The sequence below is a fragment of the Anolis carolinensis genome, chromosome 1, assembly GCF_035594765.1.
Source record: "Anolis carolinensis isolate JA03-04 chromosome 1, rAnoCar3.1.pri, whole genome shotgun sequence".
Taxonomy (NCBI): domain Eukaryota; kingdom Metazoa; phylum Chordata; class Lepidosauria; order Squamata; family Dactyloidae; genus Anolis; species Anolis carolinensis.
Window position 1 is genome coordinate 67,237,975 of NC_085841.1, and position 24,788 is coordinate 67,262,762.

The following is a 24,788-nucleotide window of genomic DNA, read 5'->3' on the forward strand; positions in this document are numbered from 1 at the left end:
AAGGGATGTCAAAGTGCAGCAGTCCTGCAGTGGAGACGCACCTTGAGCCCAGAGGCTTCTCGGGCCGCAGCGCTGCCAACGGGCCAGGCTTTCTTTCCCTCCTCCCCTCTCCTTTTCCCCTCTTTCCCCTTTCCAAAGTGTGCTGCTACGGTACTTCTTCTCCTGCGTGTGTTTCGGGGAGAGGCTTGCTCTGCTGGCGTTTGCGTTGCCAGCCAAATCCTCTCGGCTCCCCGCCGCTCGCGGAAAGGTCCAGGGCTGCTGCTTACGTCTGAGCGCCCCTTATCATTTCCATGAATGCCAATTGCAGCCTTGGCGCTGTTATAGCAATGAAGCTACGCGCGTCATTGCCTCCTGTTGGACGTGAGACGCGGCCAATCCCTCCCAGCCTCCCCCCTCCCCTCCTTTCTTCTTTCGCTTCGGGAAATGAAAAGAAGAGGAGAAAAAAGATAGAGAGAGAAAGAGAGAACTCCGTAACTTCTAGCCAGGAAGCCTCTCCTCTCCCAGACCCGGTATTCAGCTGCTGGACCGAAGCAAAGCTCGCCTGTCTCTGCCAAAGGAAAGGAAGGGCCCGGAGGTGGGATGCATCCAGGGAGCAAAAGGACACACAAGGACCCGCGTGGGGCGACCTACTTGCCCCAGTTGTGCGCGGTGGGCAAAAAGAAAGGAAGATGCGCTCTCCAGGCTGCTGCTTGTCTTATCTTCTTCTCGCCCTTCTTCACTTTCGGGGTGCTTCCCCTGAACCCCCCCTCTTTTGGGGCTCCTCTTCTCCCGCAAAGTCGCCTCGAAGGGCCACCAAACAGAGAAGAGCAAGTTCCCGGCGTAGTTAGGGTAAGTCGCAAAGAAAAGGGTGCCTTCGCGTGTCGGTTGTCTGTGAGAGAAGAGCAATAGGTGTCAAAGAAGGGACAAGTGGGAGACAGTCAGGGCCAAAGATGGGGAGAGGACCAGTCTTGAGGGTGCGGGTTTGTGTATGCTGGGCATATTGCCTCGCGTCTGGAGCGGAAAGGGCTACAGATATTGGGGGAGAGATTGGCCGCCTTGGGCTCCCAGTTCGAGGAGCCTCAGAGGGCAAGTTGTAGCACCGCGGGCGGGAAGTTTGTCAGGAGGCAGAAGCGCGCTCCCCCTGCCGCGCGTCCCTTTTCCCGGGTGAGGCCTTCCTCCTGCCCAACCTCCCACTCAGCGGTTCAAATCCGGAGAGCGGGGTGAGCTCCCGTATGTCAGCTCCAGCTCGGACATAAGAGAAGCCTCCCACAGGATGGCGAAACTTCAAACATCTGGCGTCCCCTGAGCAATGTCTTTGTAGACCAGGCATGGGCAAACTTTGGCTCTCCAGGTGTTTTGGACTTCAGTTCCCACAATTCTTGGCCTCAGGCCCCTTCCTGAGGCGAGGAATTGTGGGAGTTGAAGTCCAAAACACCTGGAGGGCCGGAGTTTGTCCATACCTGTTGTAGACAGTCAATTCTCTCACGCTAGAAGCGAGTTGCCGTTTCTCAAGTCGCTCCTGACACGACGGACCGGGCTTCCCGCGCTCCGTCCTGGCCCCATTGACGCCCCTCGCCTCCCTCCAAGCGGCGCCTCTCCCGCCCCCTTCTCCGCGGCGCGCCCGGCTTCCCTTTCCCGCCTTCCCACGCAGCGAGTCTGCTTCTCTTCCCCTGTCTCTCTCCTCCTGTCCCCCGCCCTTGGGAAAGGCCCTCCACGCGTGAGTGAGTTTGAATCTCACTACAGATGACACCATCACTGCCCCCCATTTCTCCTCAGAGACAGCCCCCACCCGTGGGAAAGAGAAAGCCCCCTCCAGGTGTGTTTCGCTGTCACTCAAGTCGACCCACCCCCGCGCGCGCCAGCATCTTCCTCATTATGTTCTCCTCATCAGTTCCCCTCAGAGGCTGAAAAGGTCCCTCAGGTTTCGCCCTCTCCTTGCTTCCCTCACTGGTGGGAAATAACACCCCCGTATGTTTTAATATAAGTATTATACAAGGCGCCCTTCTTAGTATCGGTCCCCTAAGAAAGTGAAAAGCTCCCTCAGGTTTCGCCCTCTTTCCACTCCCCCGCCCTTGCGAAAGACCCTCCCCGCGTGAGTGAGTTTGAATCTCACTACAGATGACACGCCACCGCTCCCCCCGCCCCATTTCCCCTCAGAGACTGCCCCCACCAGTGGGAAAGAGGAAGCCCCCTCCAGGTGTGTTCCCCTGTCACTCAAGCCGACCCACCCCCGCGCGCGCCAGCCTCTTCTTCATCATCATAATCTTCTCCACACCTGTTTCCCTCAGAGGCTGAAAAGATCCCTCAGCCTTCGCCCTCTCCCTGCTGCCCCCACTCGTGGGAAAGACCCCCCCCCAGGGTGTGTTTTAATATAAGTAGTATCCACAGGCGCCCTTCTTAGTATCGGTCCTGTCAGGCCCCTTCCACACAGCTGTTTTGAACTGGAATATATGGCACTGTGGACTCAGATAACCTAGTTCAAAGCAGATCTTGTGGGATTTTCCGCCTTGATATTCTGGGTTATATGTCTTTGTGGAAGGGCTCTTCGAAAGTGAAAAAGTCCCTCAGGTTTCGCCTTCTTCCCACTACCCCTCCCTTTGGAAACAGACCCTCCCTTGTGTGTTTTCATATCACTAAAGGTGACCTCCCCTGCCCCCCCCCCCCCGTGTCCTTCTTAGCAGCTGCTCCTCTCCAAGAGCGAAAGGTCCCTCGGGTCTCGCCTCTCCGCTCCCCTCCCGCGTCCTGAATCTGGCACCTCCACCTCCTCGTGGAGAGCGTGCCGTGGCGTGGCGGGGAGGGGGGCGTTGGGGAGACGGAGCCCTGTAGGTGGGGGTATCTCCCATAACCAGGCAACCCTCTTGGAGTCGCGGGGCTGGCGGGGCGGCTGGGCTTGTGATTTGTAGGATCGCTCCGCGAAGTCCCTGCCTCCTCTTCCTCCTCCTCCTCCTCCTCCTCCTCCTCCTCGGTCTCCAGCCACTCCAAAGTCTCGACTCCTTCCTTGCCGTCCGCCGTGCGCGGTGCGTGGCTCTCTTTCTCCCTCCCTCCCTTGTCTCTCTAGAGAGAGAGAGACAGAGAGAGAGAGAGAGAAGGGGAAGCCAGGCAAGGGAAGGACTGGCCAACCTTCCCCCCTCAACTCCCCGGCACCGTCCAGATGTCGAAGAAGCGCAAAACCCCTGAGGGGGGTGGTGGAGGAGGAGGAGTTGCTGGAGGAGGAGGTGCTGGAGGATCTGGCCTCCCTGAGGAGGAACCCAAGACCCAACTGGGGGACAGCGAGGAACCAGGTAGGGGGGAAGAGGAAAAGGAAAAGGGCCCCATCTTTGGAATCTGTCTCGGGGCTGACCAGGTCATCCCCAATAGCTGAAGCAGCAGAGGGCCAGATATTTCACCTTACCTTCAGGCCAGCCAGGTTCTTCGCCTGTGGGTCGTGTGTTTTGAAGCACTGTTGAACTTGTGTGTAAGGGTTAAAACATTGGAAGGGGGATAGATAAGCAGGGTGGTTGTGGACCACTGACTGACTGACTGACTGACAGACAGATGGGAGCAGGGCTTGCAGTGTGGCCGATCCATGGTTTCCCCCACTCCTCCTCTGTCTATATCAGTCGCATTTGGTGTGCCTTGCTCTCATCCTATTTGGGCTATTGAGGAAATATTGGGCAGACCAGATCAGAGGTGGGGTGGGAGGTATTTGATAGTGTTCCCAGATGGGGAGAAAGAATTTGTGGGTGCATATGTCAACAAGAGAGCCGTGTGGTGTGGCTCATCTTGCCTTCCTTTGGCATATCTCCCGACTAAGTCTATCTGCCAGGTTCCAGACGCTGTGTATTTTCATGGCACTTAAGGAAAGTTGGGGGCTCTGCTTTGAGGCATTTTTTTCCATATGTGCCGTGTGAGAACCAGTGAGCATGAGTGCGTGCCTGGTCATATGCTTTAATACCCACACAGAAGTCAGGTTAACGTGGGGGATATATACATGTGTGTGTTACAGATCTTGGCTCCTTCTTCTCTGGCTAGTATTAGACATGTTTGTGGCAGTTTTTTTTTAAAAAAAATCATGTACACTTCCTCTGTTAGCTTCCTTTCAATACTTCTTTTGCCTAACAGGGCCTAGAATGAACTTGAAGCCAAACTACAGTATAGCAGGGCTTCGTGGCAATAATGCAGATAAAGGAAAAGCGGAGAAGATAATGCAAAATAGTGACCCAAGTCATATTATGAAGTCCAAAGTAGAGATCATGTGCGATGTGGTGTGGTGACGCACCAGCTTTTCATGTTTTTCCATCCGTACCAGGATTGAAATAGTACATCTTGCTTTAGCAGGTGTAAAACTTCTGAGCTTGAGAGCCAAGATAGAGAGAAAATGTATGTCATCCAATATGGAGTCGCTTGTCCATGTTCTTAAAATGTTGTGGGTTGAAGTGTTGCAGCTGTTACCCAAGATAATAAAATCTGATGTCCCTCACAAATGAGAACTTCAGGCATGGATTGAGATGGGGTTTCTCTTGTTTTCAGTGTATTAGGTCCAATTTCTGGTGTGTTCTTTGCCAGCGCCTTTTCAACGATGCCATGATGGCGTAAATGTAGGAGTTCATTGAGGGTTTTCATGCCAGATATATGTTGGAAACCTTGTGCTTTAGTATCGATAACAATCAGATCTCTTTTTACCCTTAATTTATCTGTGAAAATAAATTCAATTATATTGCAGGTAAAATTATCTATCTATCTATCTATCTATCTATCTATCTATCTATTCCCGCACATATGTGTGTTTTCATTCATTTGTTCCCAGTGAGTATTTTTGAAAGTTGTTGGGTTTGCTTGGTTTTTTTTTTTCTGATTTGCTTGGAAGTCAACATTTTTTGCTCGATATCGGAAAACCTGAATGAGATTGAATGATGGTTTATAAATGAAGTGCCATTTGCACCAGGTTACCAGCTGTGCATATGGAAGCTTACTGAGAACATGATTGTAATGCAAGGGAAAATGGATTTATTTATTTATAAAAAGGCCATTACCATGTTCTTTTAGGAACATCTTCCTTATTGTGGAGATACAATGAAATAAAAAGATGAAAGACCAAGACCAGTGCAGTTTTGGAAATGATAAATTAGAGAACAGTCATCTGTTCCTTTCCCACTTCTCTTCATTGTGGCCAGGCTGTTTTATACGTGGTCCTCAGAAGCTTACTGGTCCTTCATCGCCAGGAAGCTCCACTCAGTTCTGCCTTATGTGAGGCAATGCTGGAAATACACGGCTCTCACTGCAGGCAAATAACGTACTATAAGCCTGGTATACTACATTTCAGAAAGCACATACTGTTGGGCACATGCAAATCAAATCAGGCGGTTGTGCTTGCACATGTATGTGAAGTGTAGATTCACATGCACAGCAATTTTATCATAACACTGAATTAAACCAAAATGCCATGACTTTCCTTAACATACTTCCCCCCCCCCACAAAAAAAAGAAGGCATCTTTTAGTCTTTCTTTATTGTTGACAGGAAAAAGAATTCTGCTTGTCAGTTGTGTGGAAATACAATTGCAGAAACCATTTGGAGTATATGACAATATCCGAGAGAATATTTGTATGTTTGTCTGATATATTCTATTACCATCTTTTAGAAATCTACTGTGAATTATCCTGAAATTATTGTAGTTTATTTGCAAACCATTTATGTTCTATAAAATTGAAATATTTTTATTTTTTTAAAGAAATATTTTACAATATAAAATACCAGTAAGTATTTATTAAGCCCCATTGCTTGTTTGGAATATGCAACTCAATGAAAAGCCAAATACATAAACTTTAAACATCTTTATCATTGGTTTTGTTTCATTTGGAGAAGAGCTCTTCTTTGTTATAAACCTGATAAGATATCTAGAGACTGAAAAAAATCAGCACAATTAGAAAACACTATTTTAAGGGAAAACAAGATGAGAACAGATCGTGTCAGCTGATTCACATATTATTTTGAAGCTTTTCATTGCTCTGGCATGGCAAATTGATAAGATACTTGGTAAATATGCTTTGCAACTGGTTGTTCTTTTATTTTTCCATTAAAAATTTCTGACTGCCACAGCCCAATTCATACGAAAATTCACAATGAGCCTTCATCTCTTTTTTCTATAATATGAGCAAAGCCATGCAATTCTGACATCTTTAAATTTGTTTTTCTGCGTATGCACCAAGAATTTGTGCACTTAGTCTCTTGAATGCTGACTGTGCATATGCAGAATTTCACTCTATGTTTCAATTTAGAGAATAATTTATTGGGGGGAAAAGAGTATCATTTGCAATATACCCAAGTATTATGACTTGGGATGGGATAAATTTGTATCTTGAACCAGTAATGCCATAATAACAAACATTGGCAACATCACTAGTTACATTGCTTGGATCTTATTGTTAATTTAATGTATTTATTCCAACTGTAATTCTAAACATTTAGTGCCTTATGTTCCGTTGTTGAACCTTTTTAAAGATAATAAAATGAGTGATTTTCTCATCTGCAAGTAACACCAGAAACCATCACCTGTAAGAATAGGAAAACATTATCACACTTAAGGAAATGGTTTGCGTGAATGTGCTCTCTATCACAATGAGGACATTTTTACATATTTAGAAAACTGTAGTGAAAATGTGCTTATTTTGTTTATATTGTTTTATTTTGGAAAATCAAATCCTGCCTTTCTACTGAGCATTCAGGCTTTTGTCATTATACAAAAACATATATACACACATACCCAAATGTTGTCATGATGATAATGACAATAGTAGCAGTGGTGATAATGTTAACAACACCCAGAGAAAACTGTTGTCATGCAAGCCAACCAAACACAGTGAGATCTAACATTTAATTCTCAATTAGATAGTTAAGCAGAAGAGCTGTCCTATTGGGTGGAAAAACCGCAATAACATTTTCACAGTGTAGTAGAAGGCAGACTGAATCAGACCTGGGAATTCTATAGTACAAGTGTAACTATACTGAAGATTTCTCAGGTATTGTAAGCATCTCTTATATCAGCCATAGTTGGGATGCAGAGATGGTCTTCTTCATCGGGTCTCAGGAAATAGGAAGGCCCTGGACTCAAGCCTCACATTTTATTTCCTTGCCTTTTTTCCTATTTGCTTCTTTTTATTTAGAGATTTTAACATTATACTAAATACATATAGAAAAGGAAAGAGAAAAGAAGATAAAGGAGACAAAACACAACTTCCAATATCTTTTCAGCAGCTATACGTAGTACAAAATGATTACTTATATATCACCCCTCCCCGCATATTCTAGTCCAGCCATGGGCAAACTTTGGCCCTCCAGGTGCTTTGGACTTCAACTCCCACAATTCCTAACAGCTGTGGGAGTTGAAGTCCAAAGCATCTGGAGGGCCACAGTTTGCCCATGTCTGTTCTAGTCCTTCTGAACTTTAATAGCAAAAGTTACCATTTCTTTCTTTCTTTCTTTCTGTCTGTCTGTCTGTCTGTCTTTAAAAATCCCATAAGGAGTTCATCTTATTTCATTATATGTGCATCATATTTTTACTGGTTCTGAGGCAAATCATAACATGATTTAAAGGAAAACAGATCCTGTTCAAACCATGGTAAATTAAAATGCAATTAAGGTAAAGGTAAAGGTTTCCCCTGACTTTAAGTCCAGTCGTGACCGACTCTGGGGGTTGGTGCTCATCTCCATTTCTAAGCCGAAGAGCCATCGTTGTCCATAGACATCTCCAGGTCATGTGGCCGGCATGACTGCATGGAGCACCGTTACCTTCCCGCCGGAGCAGTACCTATTGATCTACTCTCATTTGCATGTTTTCGAACTGCTAGGTTGGCAGGAGCTGGGGCTAAAATTCCGTTCCCGGGATTTGAACCTGGGAACTTTCGGTCCACAAGTTCATAACGCAATTAACTACGTTATTATATTAAAATCACAACCAAGTTTTAAAAGTCTCTCTCCACTGCTGAGGAGAGAGTTACAGCATCCATCAGGAAAATTCTCTTTGTTTCTAGTCAGTAATTAGTAAAAACCTTCTTGAATAAAAGTGTCTTTCCCCCCTGTCAAAATGGCAGATCATAATATGTCTAAATAAATGATATGAATAGCATACAAAATAAAAACAGCTATTGAAAAGAACTAAAATTGAAGGAATTCTTTAAAATGATTAAAAACACAGTCATGAAACTCACCACTAAGAAAAGTATTGCACCTTTTTCCAGAAACTGGAAAGTTATGTGCTAAAGGGAAAGTTGGCTTGTCTGCCATCAGTAGGGCATGAGGTAGCTTAGCCTTTTTTGTAAGGAAATTTGGTGGTTTGGAATTAGCGCTTGATAAGTCTCTGTCTTACATTTATCCCAAATATGCCTCTGAATGCAGTGAGGAGGACATCCTTTGAAGTTCCTAAAGCTCAAACAAGCTCATATGGGACATAATAGGCCTTCATTTATTTACCATATTTATACCCCGCTTTTCTCACCCTGAAGGGGGCTCAGAGTGGCTTACAAACAATGGCAGAATTCAATGTCGCATCTAATACACAACCATGCAGCCAGAACCCAAGTTGTATAAAGTTCCAAAATGATCACCAGCATATTTACATTATGCCTGGATTGAACTGGAAAGCTGTGCAGCTGTTATAAAATAGTGCCACATATTATCACATCTGAGTATATTCTAACACCCTTGTCATCACACATTAAGCTTGTGGTGAGTTTTCAAAAGCAGTTTTTTCAAGATGAAGTTGTTGTTGTTGTGCCATCAAGTCATTTCCAACTTATTGTGACCCTGAAATGACTGTATCTGCTCCTTTTTATTACCTACTAGCTTGGGTTCCCGGCAGTCCCCGGGTTATTTGAAAAAGCCATTGTTTGTTTTGGGGTGTTAGGTAATATCATTTAGTTAATTAGTAACACTATTTATTAGGAAAAGGCCAGTCTTTGATTTTGGTTTTTTTTTATGAATGCTCCCATTAGAAAATATATAATGATGTGGGTGAACTACAATTCCCAGAATTGTGGGTCAGTCTGCCCCAAACCAGGCCTGTATGCACAGCTGGCCATGTTGGATCTGTGTGCCAAGTTTGGTCCAGATCTGTTATTAATGGGGTTGAGAATGCTCTGGATGCAGGGTGAACTACAACTCACATGCGGGTGGGATCATTCCCAACCTCTCCAGTATGTTTTGTTGTGCATCAAGGTTCTGTGTGCCATGTGTATTCGATATCCACCATTGGGGGCTTCAGAATGTTCTCTGGGTGCAGGGTGAACTACAACTCCCACGAGGGGTGGGTTCTCCCCTAAACTCTTCCAGTATGTTCAATTGGTCATCAGGATTCTGTGTGCCATGTTTGGTCCAGATCTGTCATTGGTGGGGTTCAGAGTACTCTGGGTGCAGGGTGAACTACAACTCCCATGCGGGTGTCTCGGTCCCCTCATAAACACGTCTAGTATGTTCTGTTGGTCACCAGTGTTCTGGGTTTGAAGTTTGGGCCAGATCCGTCACTCGTGGGGTTCAGAATGCTCTCTGGATGCAGGGTGAACTACAACTCCCATGTGGATGGGTCAGTTCCTCAAACCCCTCTGGTATGTTCTGTTGATTATGGTGGTTTTGTGTCCCATGTTTGATCCAGGCCCATCATTTGTGGGGGTCACAGTGGTCTGTGGAAGTGAGTGAAGGTGTTGCAATTTCCATTGCCTGTGGTCCATCCTTCCCCAACTCTCACCAGGACATAGTGCATCATAGGGAGTCTGTGTGTCAAATGTGGTCCAAGTGCATGATTCATGGTCGCAGTGATTTCTGGAAGTGAGTGAAGATACTGCAGTTCCCATAATCCATGGTCTGTACTCTTCCAAAACTGCACCAGCATGTAAAGTGGGTCACGGGGTGTCTGTGTGCCAAGTGTGGTCCAGGTCCATCATTCGTGGGGGCCGCAGTGCTTTGTGGGAGCCTAATTGGATGAATGTACTGCAAATCCTATCACTCGTGGTCCCTCCTCCTCCAAACTTCACCAGGACATAAAGTGGGTCATGGGGGATCTGTGTGCCAAGTTGTGTCCAGGCCTGTCATTCGTGAGTGTTGCAGTGGTCTCTGGAAGTGAGTGAAGGTACTGCAAATCCCGTAATCCGTGACATGTTTGGTGCAGTTCCATCGTTGGTTGGTTTTACAGTGCTCTCTGATTGTAGGCGAACGACAACTCCTATAAATAAAGGTCAATTTCCCCCAAACCTGGTCATGGGGATTCTGTGTGCCAAATGTGGTCCAGGTCCATTGTCGGTGGGGGTCACAGCGCTGTGTCTTGATGAAGGTTGAACTACAACTTTCATTCTGTTGAGTCAGTCCCAAAACCCCTGTTCAGTTGCTGATCAGTTCTTCTATTTGCTGTGTGGCATAGAAAAGAATGTGATTTTAATATTGAAAGTAATGTTTTAAATCAAGGGTCCTCAAATTTTTAAAGCATAGGGCCGGTCCACAATCCTTCAGACTGTGGAGGGGCCAAATTATCATTTGGAGGGAAAAAAACGAACAAATTCCTATGCACACTGCACATGTCTTATTTGTAGTGCAAAACAACAACAAAAACAATGAAAGACCAATACAATATTTAAAAATGAAAATAATTTTAACCAACATAAATCTATCAGGATTTCAATAGGAAGTGTGGGCCTGCTTCTAGCCAATGAGATAGTCAGGTTAATTAGGATTGTTGTTGTTGTTGTGTCTTCAAGTCATTTCAGACTTTGGGCGAGCCTAAGTCCAAAATTATATATTTATTCATTTACTACATTTATTTACTACATTTATATCCCGCCCTTCTCACCCCAAAGGGGACTCAGAGCAGCTGTATGTAGATACAATATATTATACTATTAGCATAGCACAATATTAGCATTATATATTACTATATTGAACTATACCACTATACAATAATATTATATGTAATATATAACATACTAGCTGTGCCCGGCCATGCGTTGCTGTGGCGAAGTCTGGTGGTATGGGAAATAAAGTATTGAGGAATTGGTGGTAGTTAAGGTCAAGGGTAAAGGTTTTCCCCAGACATTAAGTCCAGTCGTGTCTTACTCTGGGGGTTGGTGCTCATCTCCATTTCTAAGCCGAAGAGCCGGCGTTGTCCGTAGACTCCTCCAAGGTCATGTGGGATGACTACATGGAGTGGCGTTACCTTCCCGCCGGAGCAGTACCTATTGATGCACTCACATTTGCATGTTTTAGAACTTCTGGGTTGGCAGAAGCTGGAGCTAACAGTGGGGGCTCTCTCCGTTCCCCCAATTCAAACCTGCGGCCTTTCAGTCCAGAAGTTCAGCAGCTCAGTGCTTTAACACGCTGCGCCATCAGGGGATATTATTTCCTAAAGGTTGTGAATATACAATATTTCTGATTGGTTTTTTTTTGTTTGTTGGAGGAAAGTATGAATGCTGCAATTAGGAAAAATGATTAGGATGTAATGGCCTTGCAGCTTTAAAGCCTGGCTGTTTCCTCACTGAGTGAATTTTTTGTTGGGAGGTGTTAGCTGGCCCTGATTGTTTCCTGTCTGGATTTCCCTTGTTTTCAGAGTGGTGTTGTTTGCGATATTTTATGTGCTTCTACTGTCTGTGGCCCTGAGAAAACAGAGGATTTGCCAGACTTTGATGATGGGAATACTTTGTTGGGAGGTGTTAGCTGGCCCTGATTGTTTCCTGTGTGGAATTCCCCTGTTTATTTACTGTCCTGGTTTTAGAGATTATATTGTTCTGCATTATTCTATCCCAATAATTATTTCATATTAAAGTAGAATCTCACTTATCCAACATTCGCTTATACAATGTTCTGGATTATCCAACGCAGTCAGCCTTTTCATAATCAATTATTTTGTAGTCAGTGTTTTAAATTCATTGTGATATTTTAGTGGTAAATTTGTAAATACAGTACAGTAGAGTCTCACTTATCCAACATAAACGGGCCGGCAGAATGTTGGATAAGCGAATATGTTGGATAATAAGGAGGGATTAAGGATAAGCCTATTAAACATCAAATTAAGTTATGATTTCACAAATTAAGGACCAAAACATCATGTTAGACAACAAATTTGGAAGAAAAAGTAGTTCAATACACAGTAATTCTATGTAGAAATTACTGGATTTATGAATTTAGCACCAAAATATCACGATATATTGAAAGCATTGACTACAAAAATGCGTTGGATAATCCAGAACGTTGGTTAAGCGAGTGTTGGATAAGTGAGACTCTACTGTAAATACTACATAGCATTACTGCGCATGGAACTACTTTTTCTGTCAAATTTGTTGTATAATATGATGTTTTGGTGCTTAATTTGTATAACGATTACCTAATTTGATGTTTAATTGTCTTTTCCTGAATCCCTTCTTATTATCCAACATATTCACTTATCCTGCCGGCCTGTTTACGTTGGATAAGTGAGACTCTACTGTATATTTCTAATCTTATATTATCTGCTCAGAACTGGATTATATGAGGCCCCTTCTTCACAGCTGTATAAAATGCACACTGAAGTGGATTATATGGTAGTGCGGAGTCAAGATAATCTAGTGCAAAGCAGATAATATAAGATTATAAATGGGTTATATAGCTGTGTGGAAGGGCCTTGAGTCTACACTGCCATATAATCCAGTGCAAATTAGATAATCTGTGGAAGAAGACTCAGTGAGGCCTAAATCTGCCTGTCCCCTAACTGAAACCTGGCTGTCCCTTGGCTGGTTGCTAGGCAACCAAGTGGGCAGAGATTAGCCCTCTTAACTGGCAGCAATTGGATAAAAAAATTATTGCTCTCCCTCTAATTAGGACTTTATTTTTCTTTTCTTTTTGTTGTATCAACCTTGAGGCGTGGATGATGGGTTGTGTTGTCAAATTTTGAGGTTGGGGGGCCTGTACTTTTGTTGTTTTGTGAATTGCCGTGATGCCATCACTCTTTTATATATATAGATAATAAATATTATTATATGGTATTATTATTATTATATTGTATAACATGATAATATTATTATCAATATTATATGTATATACAATATATCATATTATTAAAAATAATATAAAAATATTATATTATAAAAGTGAGGGCGGGGGCCAGGTAAATGACCTTGGAGGGCCGCATCCGGCCCCCGGGCCTTAGTTTGGGGACCCCTGTTTTAAATATTTAATACAGTAGAGTCTCATTTATCCAACATAAATGGGCCGGCAGAACGTTGGATAAGCGAATATATTGGATAATAAGGAGGCATTAAGGAAAAGCCTATTAAACATCAAAAAAGGTTATGATTTTACAAATTAAGCACCAAAACATCATGTTATACAACAAATTTGACAGAAAAAGTAGTTCAATACACAGTCATGCTATGTAGTAATTACTGTATTTACGAATTTAGCACCAAAATATGATGATATAATGAAAACATTGACTACAAAAATGCGTTGGATAATCCAGAACATTGGATAAGCGAGTGTTGGATAAATGAGACTCTACTGTATGTATTAATTTTAAATTTAACTGATTTTAAGTCTCTGTTTGTATGTATTTTAAGGCATCTTATGGTTGCCATATGTAAGCCACCTTGAGTCCCCTTCGGGGTAGAGAAATGAGGGGTAGAAATAAGGTAAACAAATACATAAATAAAAAAGTAGCCCCGGTGGTGAAGTGCATTAAAGCACTGAGCTGGAGACCGAAAGGTCCCAGGTTCAAACCCTGGGAGCAGCATGAGCGGCCGCTGTTAGCTCCAGCTCCTGCCAACCTAGCAGTTCGAAAACATGCTAATGTGAGTAGATCAATAGGTACCGCCCCGGCGGGAAGGTAACGGCACTCCATGCAGTCATGCCGGCCACATGACCTTGGAGGTGTCTATGGACAACGACGGGTCTTCAGATTATAAATGGAGATGAGCACCAATCCCCAGAGTCAGACATGACTGGACTTAATGTCAGGGGAAACCTTTACCTTTACCTATACATAAATAAATAAAGAATACGAAAGGGTTAAGGGAGAGGCAGTAGGAGAGGTCATAAAAATTCCACACCAATGGAGAGGGAAAGGAACTCTGGGATGTGGCACCCACTGTAACCTTCAGTGTAAGTGGAGAGAATTCTTTTGGTATTTCCTGCGTGGTGAAAATTATAGCCTGTTTGTGGAGGCAGGAATCTGTCTGTGTAAATGGACACCTCCAACACATACACACATACACATTTTTCACTTTTATTATGTGTATAGATAGATAGAAGATAGATATATAGATGTGTATTTGCCCATGGAGATGTACTCATGGAGAGTAAAAGCTCATCATATGTATAGGAGTGTTGTTGTGTGCTTTCAGTCAGTTCCAACTCATGGAGATCTTGCCTGAAGGCAAATCTATCATGGGTTTTTCTGAGGCTGAGAGTGTGTGAGTCAACCAAGGTCACCCAATGGGATCATATGGCTAAGCAGAGAATCAAACCCTGGTTTCTAGAGTCACAGCCCAACACCCAAATCACTACACCATACTGGCCCTCACATAACATGTTGCTGTAGTCAAATCTGAACTTAATTGGGTTATCATAATTATTTCCTTTTGTTCCATAATTCTATCCTTTTATTTCTTCTTACCGTTAAGCTTCCTAAAATCTTATTTGGACGGAAAGGAATGTGCAAGCTAGAGATCTTTTTGAGGCTGACCCTATGAATATCTGTGTTCAACATTATTTAAATGCATTGTCAAATCTGGTGAAGGTTACTACTATGTAAGTTTGCTTAGAACGGCACATTACTGATTGGCTATCCCAAATAACAGATAATATTTCCCCAACAATTAGCAATTCCTTTTGCATTGTGTAACAGTAACTGGTGTGGTTCTAAACACCAGAGCAACCAAGAAATTGGCAAGACAACAACAAAATTTGGTAAAGTAGAATTCTTGTTTCTGTTGCTTCAGCAATGTAGTTTTATGCACCATGGGATGTTGTAGAAATGAGCATAAAGCTACATTTCTGCAACAACAGAAACAAGAATTCTTACATTACTAATATTGGTTGTTGTCTTTATCTGCTGCAAATGTAACTATGTAGACTTTGTGTATAAGAATACGTTCTTCAACACTTATGTTTTTGAATGCATATGTTGCATTTTCAGACTGGGGATGAATGTATGGACTTTCTTAGAAATTCTGTTTTAATGACTGTTTTTAAAACAAGTTTGATAATAGAACTCAGGAGAAACAAGGATTAGATTGACAGCAGGAAAGTATCAATAGTTAGACTAAATCTTCTTGAGAAATAGGTAGAACATATGACGGTATGATGATAGTAATCTTATACAGTGGTTGGCAGTCTTGAAAATTTTGCAGTCTTATAAACTAACATTCTGTGATCTGATCAAATACACAAATCTTAACACAGTGTCTTTAGCTCATATACATTTTGTGGACTAATAATAATAATAATAATAATAATAATAATAATACAGCCCTAGACACTTGGCAAGTGTCTGACGTGGGATCCAGTACAACAGCCAGCAGAGTGTTTGCTGTGGACTCATCTTGTTGTGTTTCAAATAATAATACTTTATTTATATACCGTCCTATCTCCCAGAAGGGACTCAGGGCAGTTTCCAATCATAAGAACAACAAGTGCATTACATAACAGTATAATAAACATATTATTAAAACAGATAAAACTATACAATTAAATAAACAATAAATAACACTTACAGCAATCTTGATCAAGGGGATGGGGACCATAGCCAAGTATATTAACATAAATCATTTCGGGATAGATGAGTCTTATACAGTATATTCAGGTTCAGAGATTGGTGGTATACCAGAGAACCTGCCGAAACCACCAGGTCTTCAGTTCCTTACGAAAGGTGGACAAAGTAGTGGATTGCCTGATCTCCTTTGGCAGTGCATTCCAAAGCCGGGGGGGGGGGGGGGCACTGCCGAGAAGGCTTGTTCCCTCGTTCCCACCAACCACACTTGAGACGGTGGTGGGAGTGAGAGGAGGGCCTCCCCGGCCGATCTCAAGACCCGCACCAGTTCATAGGGGGAGATGCGATCGAGGAGATAGGTAGGGCCCGAGCCATATAGGGCTTTATAGGTCAATACCTGCACCTTGAATTGGGCCCAGCAGTTTATCGGCAGCCAGTGGAGCTGCCTTAATAGGGGCATTGTGTGCTCCCTATAACCAGCTCGAGTTAGAAATCTGGCTGCCGATCTTTGAACCAGTTGAGGTTTCTGGGCCATCTTCAGGGGCAGCCTCATGTAGAGAGCATTGCAGTAATCCAACCTGGATGTAACTAAGGCATGGACCACCATGGACTTACGTGGTATAAATAAGGAAAAAATGTATATTGGTTGAAGCTGAACTTTTTAATTGTTCATAAGCTAATAAAATTTGATTCCTCACTCTATATTTTGCTGGGTTATTGTAAAGATGACATAGATGGATGGCATACTTTTCTCCTTAAGCTCAGCAGAAGAATAGTTAGGATTCCCATCCAGTGTCAGAGGCTATTACAGCATTCTTTTGCCTGAGTTATTAGGAAGGGCAACAATCTGCACTCTCCTTTCTACTTTACTAAATTGTTATATTTATTTCTGTTCTGTTGAGACTCAAGACAGTTTAAAACAAATTGAAAAATATTGTTGAAAGTTCACAAGATACAAACATTTAAAATGAGATCAAACATTTTTATTAAAAAAAAACAGATTAAAAAATAAACATGAACGTATACACCAGCTCAAGATTCAGTGCCTTGTTTAAGCAAGATGTGTCTGTCAGAAAAGTATTTTCTGTGAAAATCCAGATCCTCGGGGCTGCCTCTAAGTGGCCCTTTCCTGTGTTCCCACCTGATAACTGGGGGGGGGGGGGAGAGGCAATGGCATTCCAGCAGATCTCAAAGCATGGGCTGGTTTATAACAGAAAATATTGTCATACAAATAACTTTGATGTTAACTGTATATGACTTTATAGGTGCCGATCAGAACTTTGAATTGTGCCTGGAATGGACTGGCAGCCAGTTAAAATATTGCAACAAGGGAGTAATTGAAAAGGTGGGTCTGGCCGGGCCAGCTTAGAGGGTATAATACGTAATATAAGTGTTTGAAGCTGACATCACCAATGAAATGTTTTGTTGTTTGCACTGAAATCTGTAATTTTAATTGCAGATGGGCACACTATCAGTATATATGTGGCTTTTACACGGCAATAGGCCTAAAATGGAAGTATACAAAATAAATGATTTCTGAGTTTTGCCTATAGACAATTCATGACACAAAGTACAAGGTTTGAGGTTCAGAGATGTCAGGGGGTGGTATTTCCTGCCTCATTTAGAAATTTATGTTTCTAGCAAGTCAAAGGACTTGGTCAGTTCATTCCAAAGTAATCAAGTCCAGCTTATGTCTTGTTTTGGCACTGTAAAATATTCATATGTTGAGTGGGCTGATGATAGTCTTGCAGGAGCTGTTCTTTTCTTTTCCTTTCTCTCTTTCTCTTATGCCTTGTTTGTTTTTGCTAAGTAGTTGGGGGTGGATTTTTGCCCCCAAACCCTGAAGGCTCTTTTAGGTTTGATTAAAGAAACAGGAGTCGTTACAATATAAATCTTTGTGGATTTTTTTTTGTGGGGAGTGTTGCTAGTTGTTGTTGCTTCCTTGTCTATTCATTCTGTTCTTTTTTTGGAGGCTGTGTATAGCAATTTTAAAGATCTGTTTCAACAAAGGTACGCATTTTAAAATCTGTGTTGTGGTTTGCTCTGTGGTGGGCCCATGGTTTGAAGGACACAAATTCTCTTTGTTAATTTTTTTAAACATCTGAGATATAGTGCAAAAGTGCTATTTCAATTATGCCCTGCATTAAAAACAGGCAGGCAACTATCGTAATATGCCCTAGACCGACAATAATTTAAAAACTTGAGCATGGGATTAAAATATTTCTGCTCATGCCAGAAATTGGAACGCAGTAATGAAGGATAGTTGAAAAATTGTAACTATGTTGGGTTGTTGTATGTCTTTCAGGCTGTGTGGCCATGTTCCAGAAGTATTCTCTCCTGACGTTTCGCCTACATCTATGGCAGGCATCCTCAGAGGTTGTGAGGCATGGATAAACTGGGCAAGGAAGGAAAAAATATATATCTGTGGAGAGTCCAGGGTGTGACAAGAGTCCTTTGTCAGTTGGAAGCCAGCCAATGGCAGACAACAAAACTGGTTTTATCACAGCAGTGCTACATGTCCTACTAGAGGTACATGTGTGTGTGAAAAATGCTCTCTGCCCCCAATATAGCAGCCTATTGCTGAAGTTGATCTTGTGGAATCTGCTTTGTTCCCTTCTATTTTATTTTACTTGGGTGTAACCCAAGCTGTACCATCTGGAGCTTGTTGCAAATGGCATATTAATAGAATTAAAACATTCTGAACCTTAGAATTTGCTTGAAGTTGGAAATTTGCAGGTCTTCACAGTGGAAAATCCTTTCTGATACACTGTACCCATAGATCTGCTAGAAAATCACAGTGTATATTCTGCCCACCTCTAGATTCCATACCTTGTTACTTCTGCAAAACAATGCATTCATGTAGGGCTTCACGACCCTTTTTTGTTCCATGAATCCCTTTGCCAATCAACTGAAAACCATGAACCCCTTCTTAGAATGTAGCAGCAGATAGTTTTATGATGTTAACATTGGCATATTGCATAATAATTTGGACACAACAGAACTGTGATCATATATGATCTAGCATCAGGTCTAACAATTACTGTAATTTCAAGTAAAGATAAATGTAAGCAATTTTTTGAGATATGCAGCAATTGTAATGTAATAGGAAATGAATACTACTGTAATTTATTGCATTAATAAGTAAAGAAAATGTGAGATTTCATTTAGAGGTCAGAGAAAATAAAGGTAATAAGTTGATTTTTTAAAGTTCAAGCTCTTGGACTTCTCTGAAATCTTTCTACAGACCCTAGTGAAGAACCCTGTATTAATGGCAAATCTTTTTGTTGTCATTGTTGCTGTATGCTTTCAAGTTGTTTCTGACTTATGGTGACCCTAAGGTCAACTTATCATGAAGTTATCTTCTCAAGATGTTTTCTGTGTGGGGTTGCCTTTGCTTTCCTCTGAGGGTCAAAGAGTGTGATTTGCCAAAGACCACCCAGTGGGCTTTCATTGCTGAATGGGGATTTGAGCCCCAGTTTCCAGGACCATAGCCCACTGCTCAAGCCACTACACCATGCTGGCTCAATGAAAAATTAGTTGAGGAGGTGAAAAGATAGGAAAAACTTTTCATTGAAGCGTTCACTTTCAGATAGTTCAACATTGTCTGTGTTCGAGAAGGTTTTTTTTTTTTTTTTGCAATATATATGACCTAGCAGGTAACCATGTGATTGGTTTGCCAGGTCTGGAAGACCTGAAGCAATGCAACTCCAGAGCTAAAATGTAAGATCTAGGGATGACACTCTTGTACTTTTACAGAGATTTACACAGGCGAGGATATCAGGCAGATGTTAAACAGAACATTCCAGTTTTTCCCACTTCCATACTCTCTTTTTTCAGTAATTCATTTTACCCACTGTTTTCCACTTCTCAATTAGTTTTCATATACGAAATCTAGCAGTACTATATATTTTAAGACACTTTTACAATTTATGTAAAATTACAGGAACCATATTTGACCCAAATATTGCCTTGGCTTTTGGACCCATGTTACTTTTTTCAGACGTAATGATCTACTTAGGCTACTCTTGGCAGGATAGTGTGTCTACAACTTTCAACTTCTCCAGTCAGAAAAGTTGTGTTGGAAAATTGTTGGAGGTTGTGTTATTTGTTTCTGCAGTTCTTGTTTATGTGAGTGTGTTTGTCTTTAAAATTCAAATGATACTTTTCTACTGGAAATTCTTAGCATCAGTCAAAATATTTTTTCTTATCTTTGAGTAAGTTTCTTTTTAATTCCAAGGCATATCAGAACAAGCAGTACTGAAATGCATGTGTGCATGAGTATTTGTAGCTCATACTGTTTTATTTCTGTGCATACTCCCACTGATATGAATAGTGACATGGGTTATAGTTTTGATATACCAATTGAACTTCTGCATTCCTCACCTCCTGCTTCTGTTTCAAGATGAATGATATAACAGGTAAAAGTATTATCCCTTTCTGTTCTTATCCTTTTTGTCCCTTAAAAAACAAAAACATAGTGTTATAGTGAAATTGCTCTTTCGCATTATAACAATGGAATGTTAAAAGTATCAGAAGAGAAAAAAATGCCTTTCAAACTAAAGCTCTGTCTCAATAAACTAATCCTCCTAGGTTTGTTTATTATTATTTTTTTAAAAAAAACAAACTTTGGAAGAGCCCCAGTGCAAATCCAAGAAATTGCTACATTCAGCACTAAATATGCTCCCACAAGAAAGGCATACTGACATTGAAAAAGTGGATGTGGAGGTGATAAAATCTAGCAAAACACAAGTAGCTACACTGTGAAAATTCACACTCTTTAAGACAAAGAACCCGGCACTTAAGTTCCAGCTTGATAAAAGAATCATCATTAGACAGGGCAGCTGTAGGTATTTGTCTGTAGGCAGTCAAGCCAAAGTTACTGTAAAATGCACTGATGAATGGATTTTTCCTTACACCTGCAAAAGCATCTATTCCCAATAGATTCTTGGTATTTCAGGGTCTTCCCTGAGGTGGCTCCTGTCCTTGGCTAGATCCCTTTTGACAATTAGAAGACTTTTCTCTTTCAAAAGGCATTTATGCATCTGGGGGGAAGTATAGTTTCATCTCCTTGACTTGGTTGTTTTATGGATATAGTTTATTCTCTCTGGTCCTGGGTGTTCCTACACTGTAGAATTACTGTCACTATAAATGCCACTTTAATTGCCATAGCTTTCATCATGGTGGGTGATCACATTTTGCCCATCTTTATTTCATGAAGCAAAACTGATCAATACCTGTTTTGATTTAACTTTTATCCAAAAAGAAGACTGCATGTATCTATGCATTAGGAGAGATATTAGTAAGGAACCTGGATGGCAGTTAGTTAGGAGTCAACTAATTAACCTAAATAATTTAGGATTGAAGGAAATTGCTGACATATGTGCAGAAATAATTGCCATCATTTTTAAAAGAAATGTTGGAGAATGGATAGTTTGCCAGAGGACTGGAGACAGGAAAACATTGTACTGTATTTCTATTTAAAAAAGAAAATCATGAAAGCTACAGACCAATCAGCCTGACCTCAATACTAGGAAAAATATTAGGACAGGTTATACAGGAGTCTGTGTGCAAACATCTTATGAAAGTGTGGAGATTAATAAGAGCCAGCATGGATTTGTCAAAAACAAATTATACAGAACTAACCTTATATCTCTTTATTGGATCGCTAGTTTAGTAGTTTGCCCTCTTTTCATTTTAGCATTCCTACAAAGTGTCATGCAATTTTCTTTAATCTCCTTGGAGAAAAAAGTGAAGTATTAATAAAATACCAAAAAAAAATTGGTTTAGGCTAGACCACTATATTTAACATGACTGACGACCCATGTTTTGTTCATAATGTCATAAACATAGGACATTGACAACAATAGGCTCTCTAGGGATCCAGTAGCAGCAGTGCAAATGTGGATTAGGAATCTCAGGCCCTTTCATATGTAAGACTCAGGCCAATTGTTCTTGTGTCCCCCTTTCCACCTCATCTGGAAGCTCCAGAAGCACTTGAGTCACTATATGATACTGAGAATGCAGGCCCCAAGATTGTTGTTTTTAAAATTAATAATAGAAGCAATCATTGTATGTGTACTATGAATGCTCGTCATTGAATGGCAAGTCCAAAAAGAGGCATCTTATAATTTAAATTAGAGTACATAACTGGAATTTTTTTTATTTTAAAAAAACCCTTTGTGTCTATGGTGCACAATATAATTTGCAGTATCTTTCTTGCAAATTGTTTTTTAAGTTCATAAATAAAAGGAATTTTGAGATTATACATTATCTCTAATCAAGACTTCTACCTTATTTGACTTTTCCCTTTTCCTTTTCATTCTGAGAAAAGGAGCTGAGTCATTGAGAGGCAAGTAGAACAGCTGCTGAATAAGATACAAGCACAGATAATGTTAAAATATGTAAGCAGGAGCAGTACTTGCATAGTTTGTAGTTCATTTTTGTGGCAAATAAACAATTGATTTTGTGACAGTCTTGAATATAGAAATTATTTTAAGACAATGGCTTAACTATGCAAAGCTGCTATTTTTTTTTTGCTCAAATGTAATTGTAACGGGTCTTTCTTGCAATTTACTTTTCCTAGTCTTAATTAATGTTTTCTGCCATATATCTCAATTCTTTGTTACCTTCAATAAATAGTTACATCTTCCCCATATTGTTCAAAACACACATTTATTCATTCTTTGTTAAGGTGGAAATTTCAAAGGCTTAAGACTATATGAAATAGTCTAGGTAAATTTACCTTGATTGTGATCATGCATTTGACTATCTACACATATTTACGAGTACCTATGGAGTGATATACTGTTTCTTTGAATATGGCTTAATTTAGCTTCTGTAGAGCTGAGTAAGCACTTTTAACATTCGTGTTTATCATTCATAAATTCTTGGCAAACCACAAAGCACAATAACTGATAACCTGATTATTTTTTGCTTTGGAAAACTTCTGTCACAATCCAGTGTTTGGATTCAATTTTTCTTTAGACTCCAACAGCATAGGCAATAATAAAAAATGATGGAATTTATTCTGTAGTCTGAAAATATCTGAAGGGCCTAAGGTTCCTCACACCTAGAAATGATTGCTCCGTAGATAAACTAAAATAGGAATTAAAATGTAAGAAAAGTAGGGAACCCTAGACTATCAAGAAAAGGTTGAGGCTGTTCGTCAAAAAAAGGGCAGTTGTTTTGGAGACAATGAGCACTCCGTATGTGTGCTCTATATAGTGTTTATATAGACCATAAAGATACAGTTATAACCCCAATCAACAGGCTTATTTCCCCATTCAGCTATTGGAAATTGCAGGAGACACCTCAGACTGTCAATGTGCAACATCCATGTTAGCTGTCCCTGTACTGAGCTTAGTCAGCACCACTCTAGGAGTCTTATTTATACATGCAAAGTCCCTTGGTCTACATGAGACTGTAAACTTCTGTCCTAATTAGAGTACCTGGTTTCTGGACACTAATTATCACACTTTGAATGTCATGTTCCTAACTGTTATCAACTGTGCTTGAACATTTTGCCAGGTGCAGATGTTTATGCTAATTGAAGCCTGAGAAAACATAAATTCCTCTGTAATTTCTCAAGTTTGTACCATCCCAGTAATTGACAATGCTTGCCAAATGTGTGTGAAATTTAAATTTATAGCTTCTAGCACATGAGTACTGATGGAGTACACTGCCTGACTCCTCCTTACAATCATCTTCTGACATTTTCCCCATACAACTGTTGAATATAAATGAAACAGCAAAAATTCTTCATGGAATGGATTGCCATTTTCTTCTTCACCTTAAATTGCAAAGTATCTTCTCCACCCTTGTGATGGGGAGGTTATCCCTGACCACCTGAAAACCCGATGTGGCGAGTTCGCCCATCATTTTGCAGACAAAGTCGCTCGGATACGCTCTGACTTAGACACCAGCCTTAAAGCAGTACCACAGGAGGTAACCGAGGCACCTGCTTGTCTAGTTTTAATGGATTTGTTTCAGATTGTTCAGCCTGATGATGTTGAGGGGATCGGAGCTGTGAGAGCAACCATGTGTGCCTCAGACCCTTACCCTTTTTGGCTAATAAAACTTGTCAGTGGGGGGTTGGTAAATTGGTTTGTGAGGATCATAAACACCTCACTGGATCAGGGACATTTTCCATCCTGCCTTAAAACGCATTGGTTAAACCGATCCTGAAGAAGACATCCCTTGACCCATCGGTATTAAACAACTACCGGCCAAAAACAACTTTTGGGCAAGATGCTGGAGCGGGTGGTCGCTTCGTAGCTCCAGGGATTCCTGCTTGAGACCGATTACCTAGATCCGTCTCAGTCCAGCTTCAGGCCTGGTCACGGTATGGAGATGGCTTTGGTCGCCTTGGTGGATGACCTCCGGAGAGAACTCAACAGGGGGAGTGTGACCCTGCTGGTTCTCTTGGACATCTCAGTGGCTTTCGATGCCATTGACCATGGTATACTTCTGGGTCGGCTCTCCGGAATGGCTATTGGGAGCATTGCTTGCAATGGCTCCACTCCTTCATGGAGTGCCATTCACAGTTGGTGAAGCTGGGAGACTCCTGCTCAGACCCCTGGCCATTGACCTGTGGGATCCCACAAGGTTCCATTCTGTATCACATGCTTTTTAACATCTACATGAAACCACTGGGTGAGGTCATCCAGAGTTTTGGAGTTCGGTGCTATCTCTATGCAGATGACACTCAACTCTACTGATCTTTTCCACCAAATTCCAGGAAAGCCCCTCGTATCCTGGACCAGTGCCTGGCTGCTGTGATGGACTGGATGAGGGCTAACAAGCTGAAACTTAATCCTGACAAGACAGAGGTCCTCCAGGTCAGTCACGCGTCCAATCGGGGCATAGGGTGGCAACCTGTGCTCAATGGGGTTGCACTCCCCCTGAGGACACAGGTCTGCAGTCTGGGGGTCCTCCTGGATTCAGCACTGACGCTTGCACAGTTAAAACTTGTGCGCCAGCTGCAACCGTACTTCGTGAAGTCTGTTTTGGCCATGGTGGAGATTGTTGTTGTTGTTGTTGTTGTTATGATAATGATGATGATTATCATCTTGGGGCAGTCTTGGATTTGCTTCCAGACTGGACGTGTTTAG

At 41.6% G+C, this 24,788-nt stretch overlaps 1 protein-coding gene across 7 annotated transcripts in view; it reads left to right on the plus strand.

Moving 5' to 3' along the window:
• The first annotated feature begins 415 nt into the window (after positions 1-415).
• Positions 416-24,788, plus strand: part of pde10a (phosphodiesterase 10A) — a 360,355-nt gene continuing 335,982 nt past the window's right edge. For 3 of the 7 annotated variants that reach the window (XM_016997274.2, XM_062976342.1, XM_062976345.1), the window contains exon 1: positions 867-3,260. In XM_016997274.2, coding sequence (XP_016852763.1) covers positions 3,131-3,260 — 130 coding nt within the window. In that variant the 5' untranslated portion in view covers positions 867-3,130. Of the gene's footprint in view, positions 829-865; positions 3,261-24,788 lie in introns of those variants that run through there. The other 4 variants (XM_062976372.1, XM_062976376.1, XM_062976339.1 and 1 more) reach the window with 4 other exon arrangements.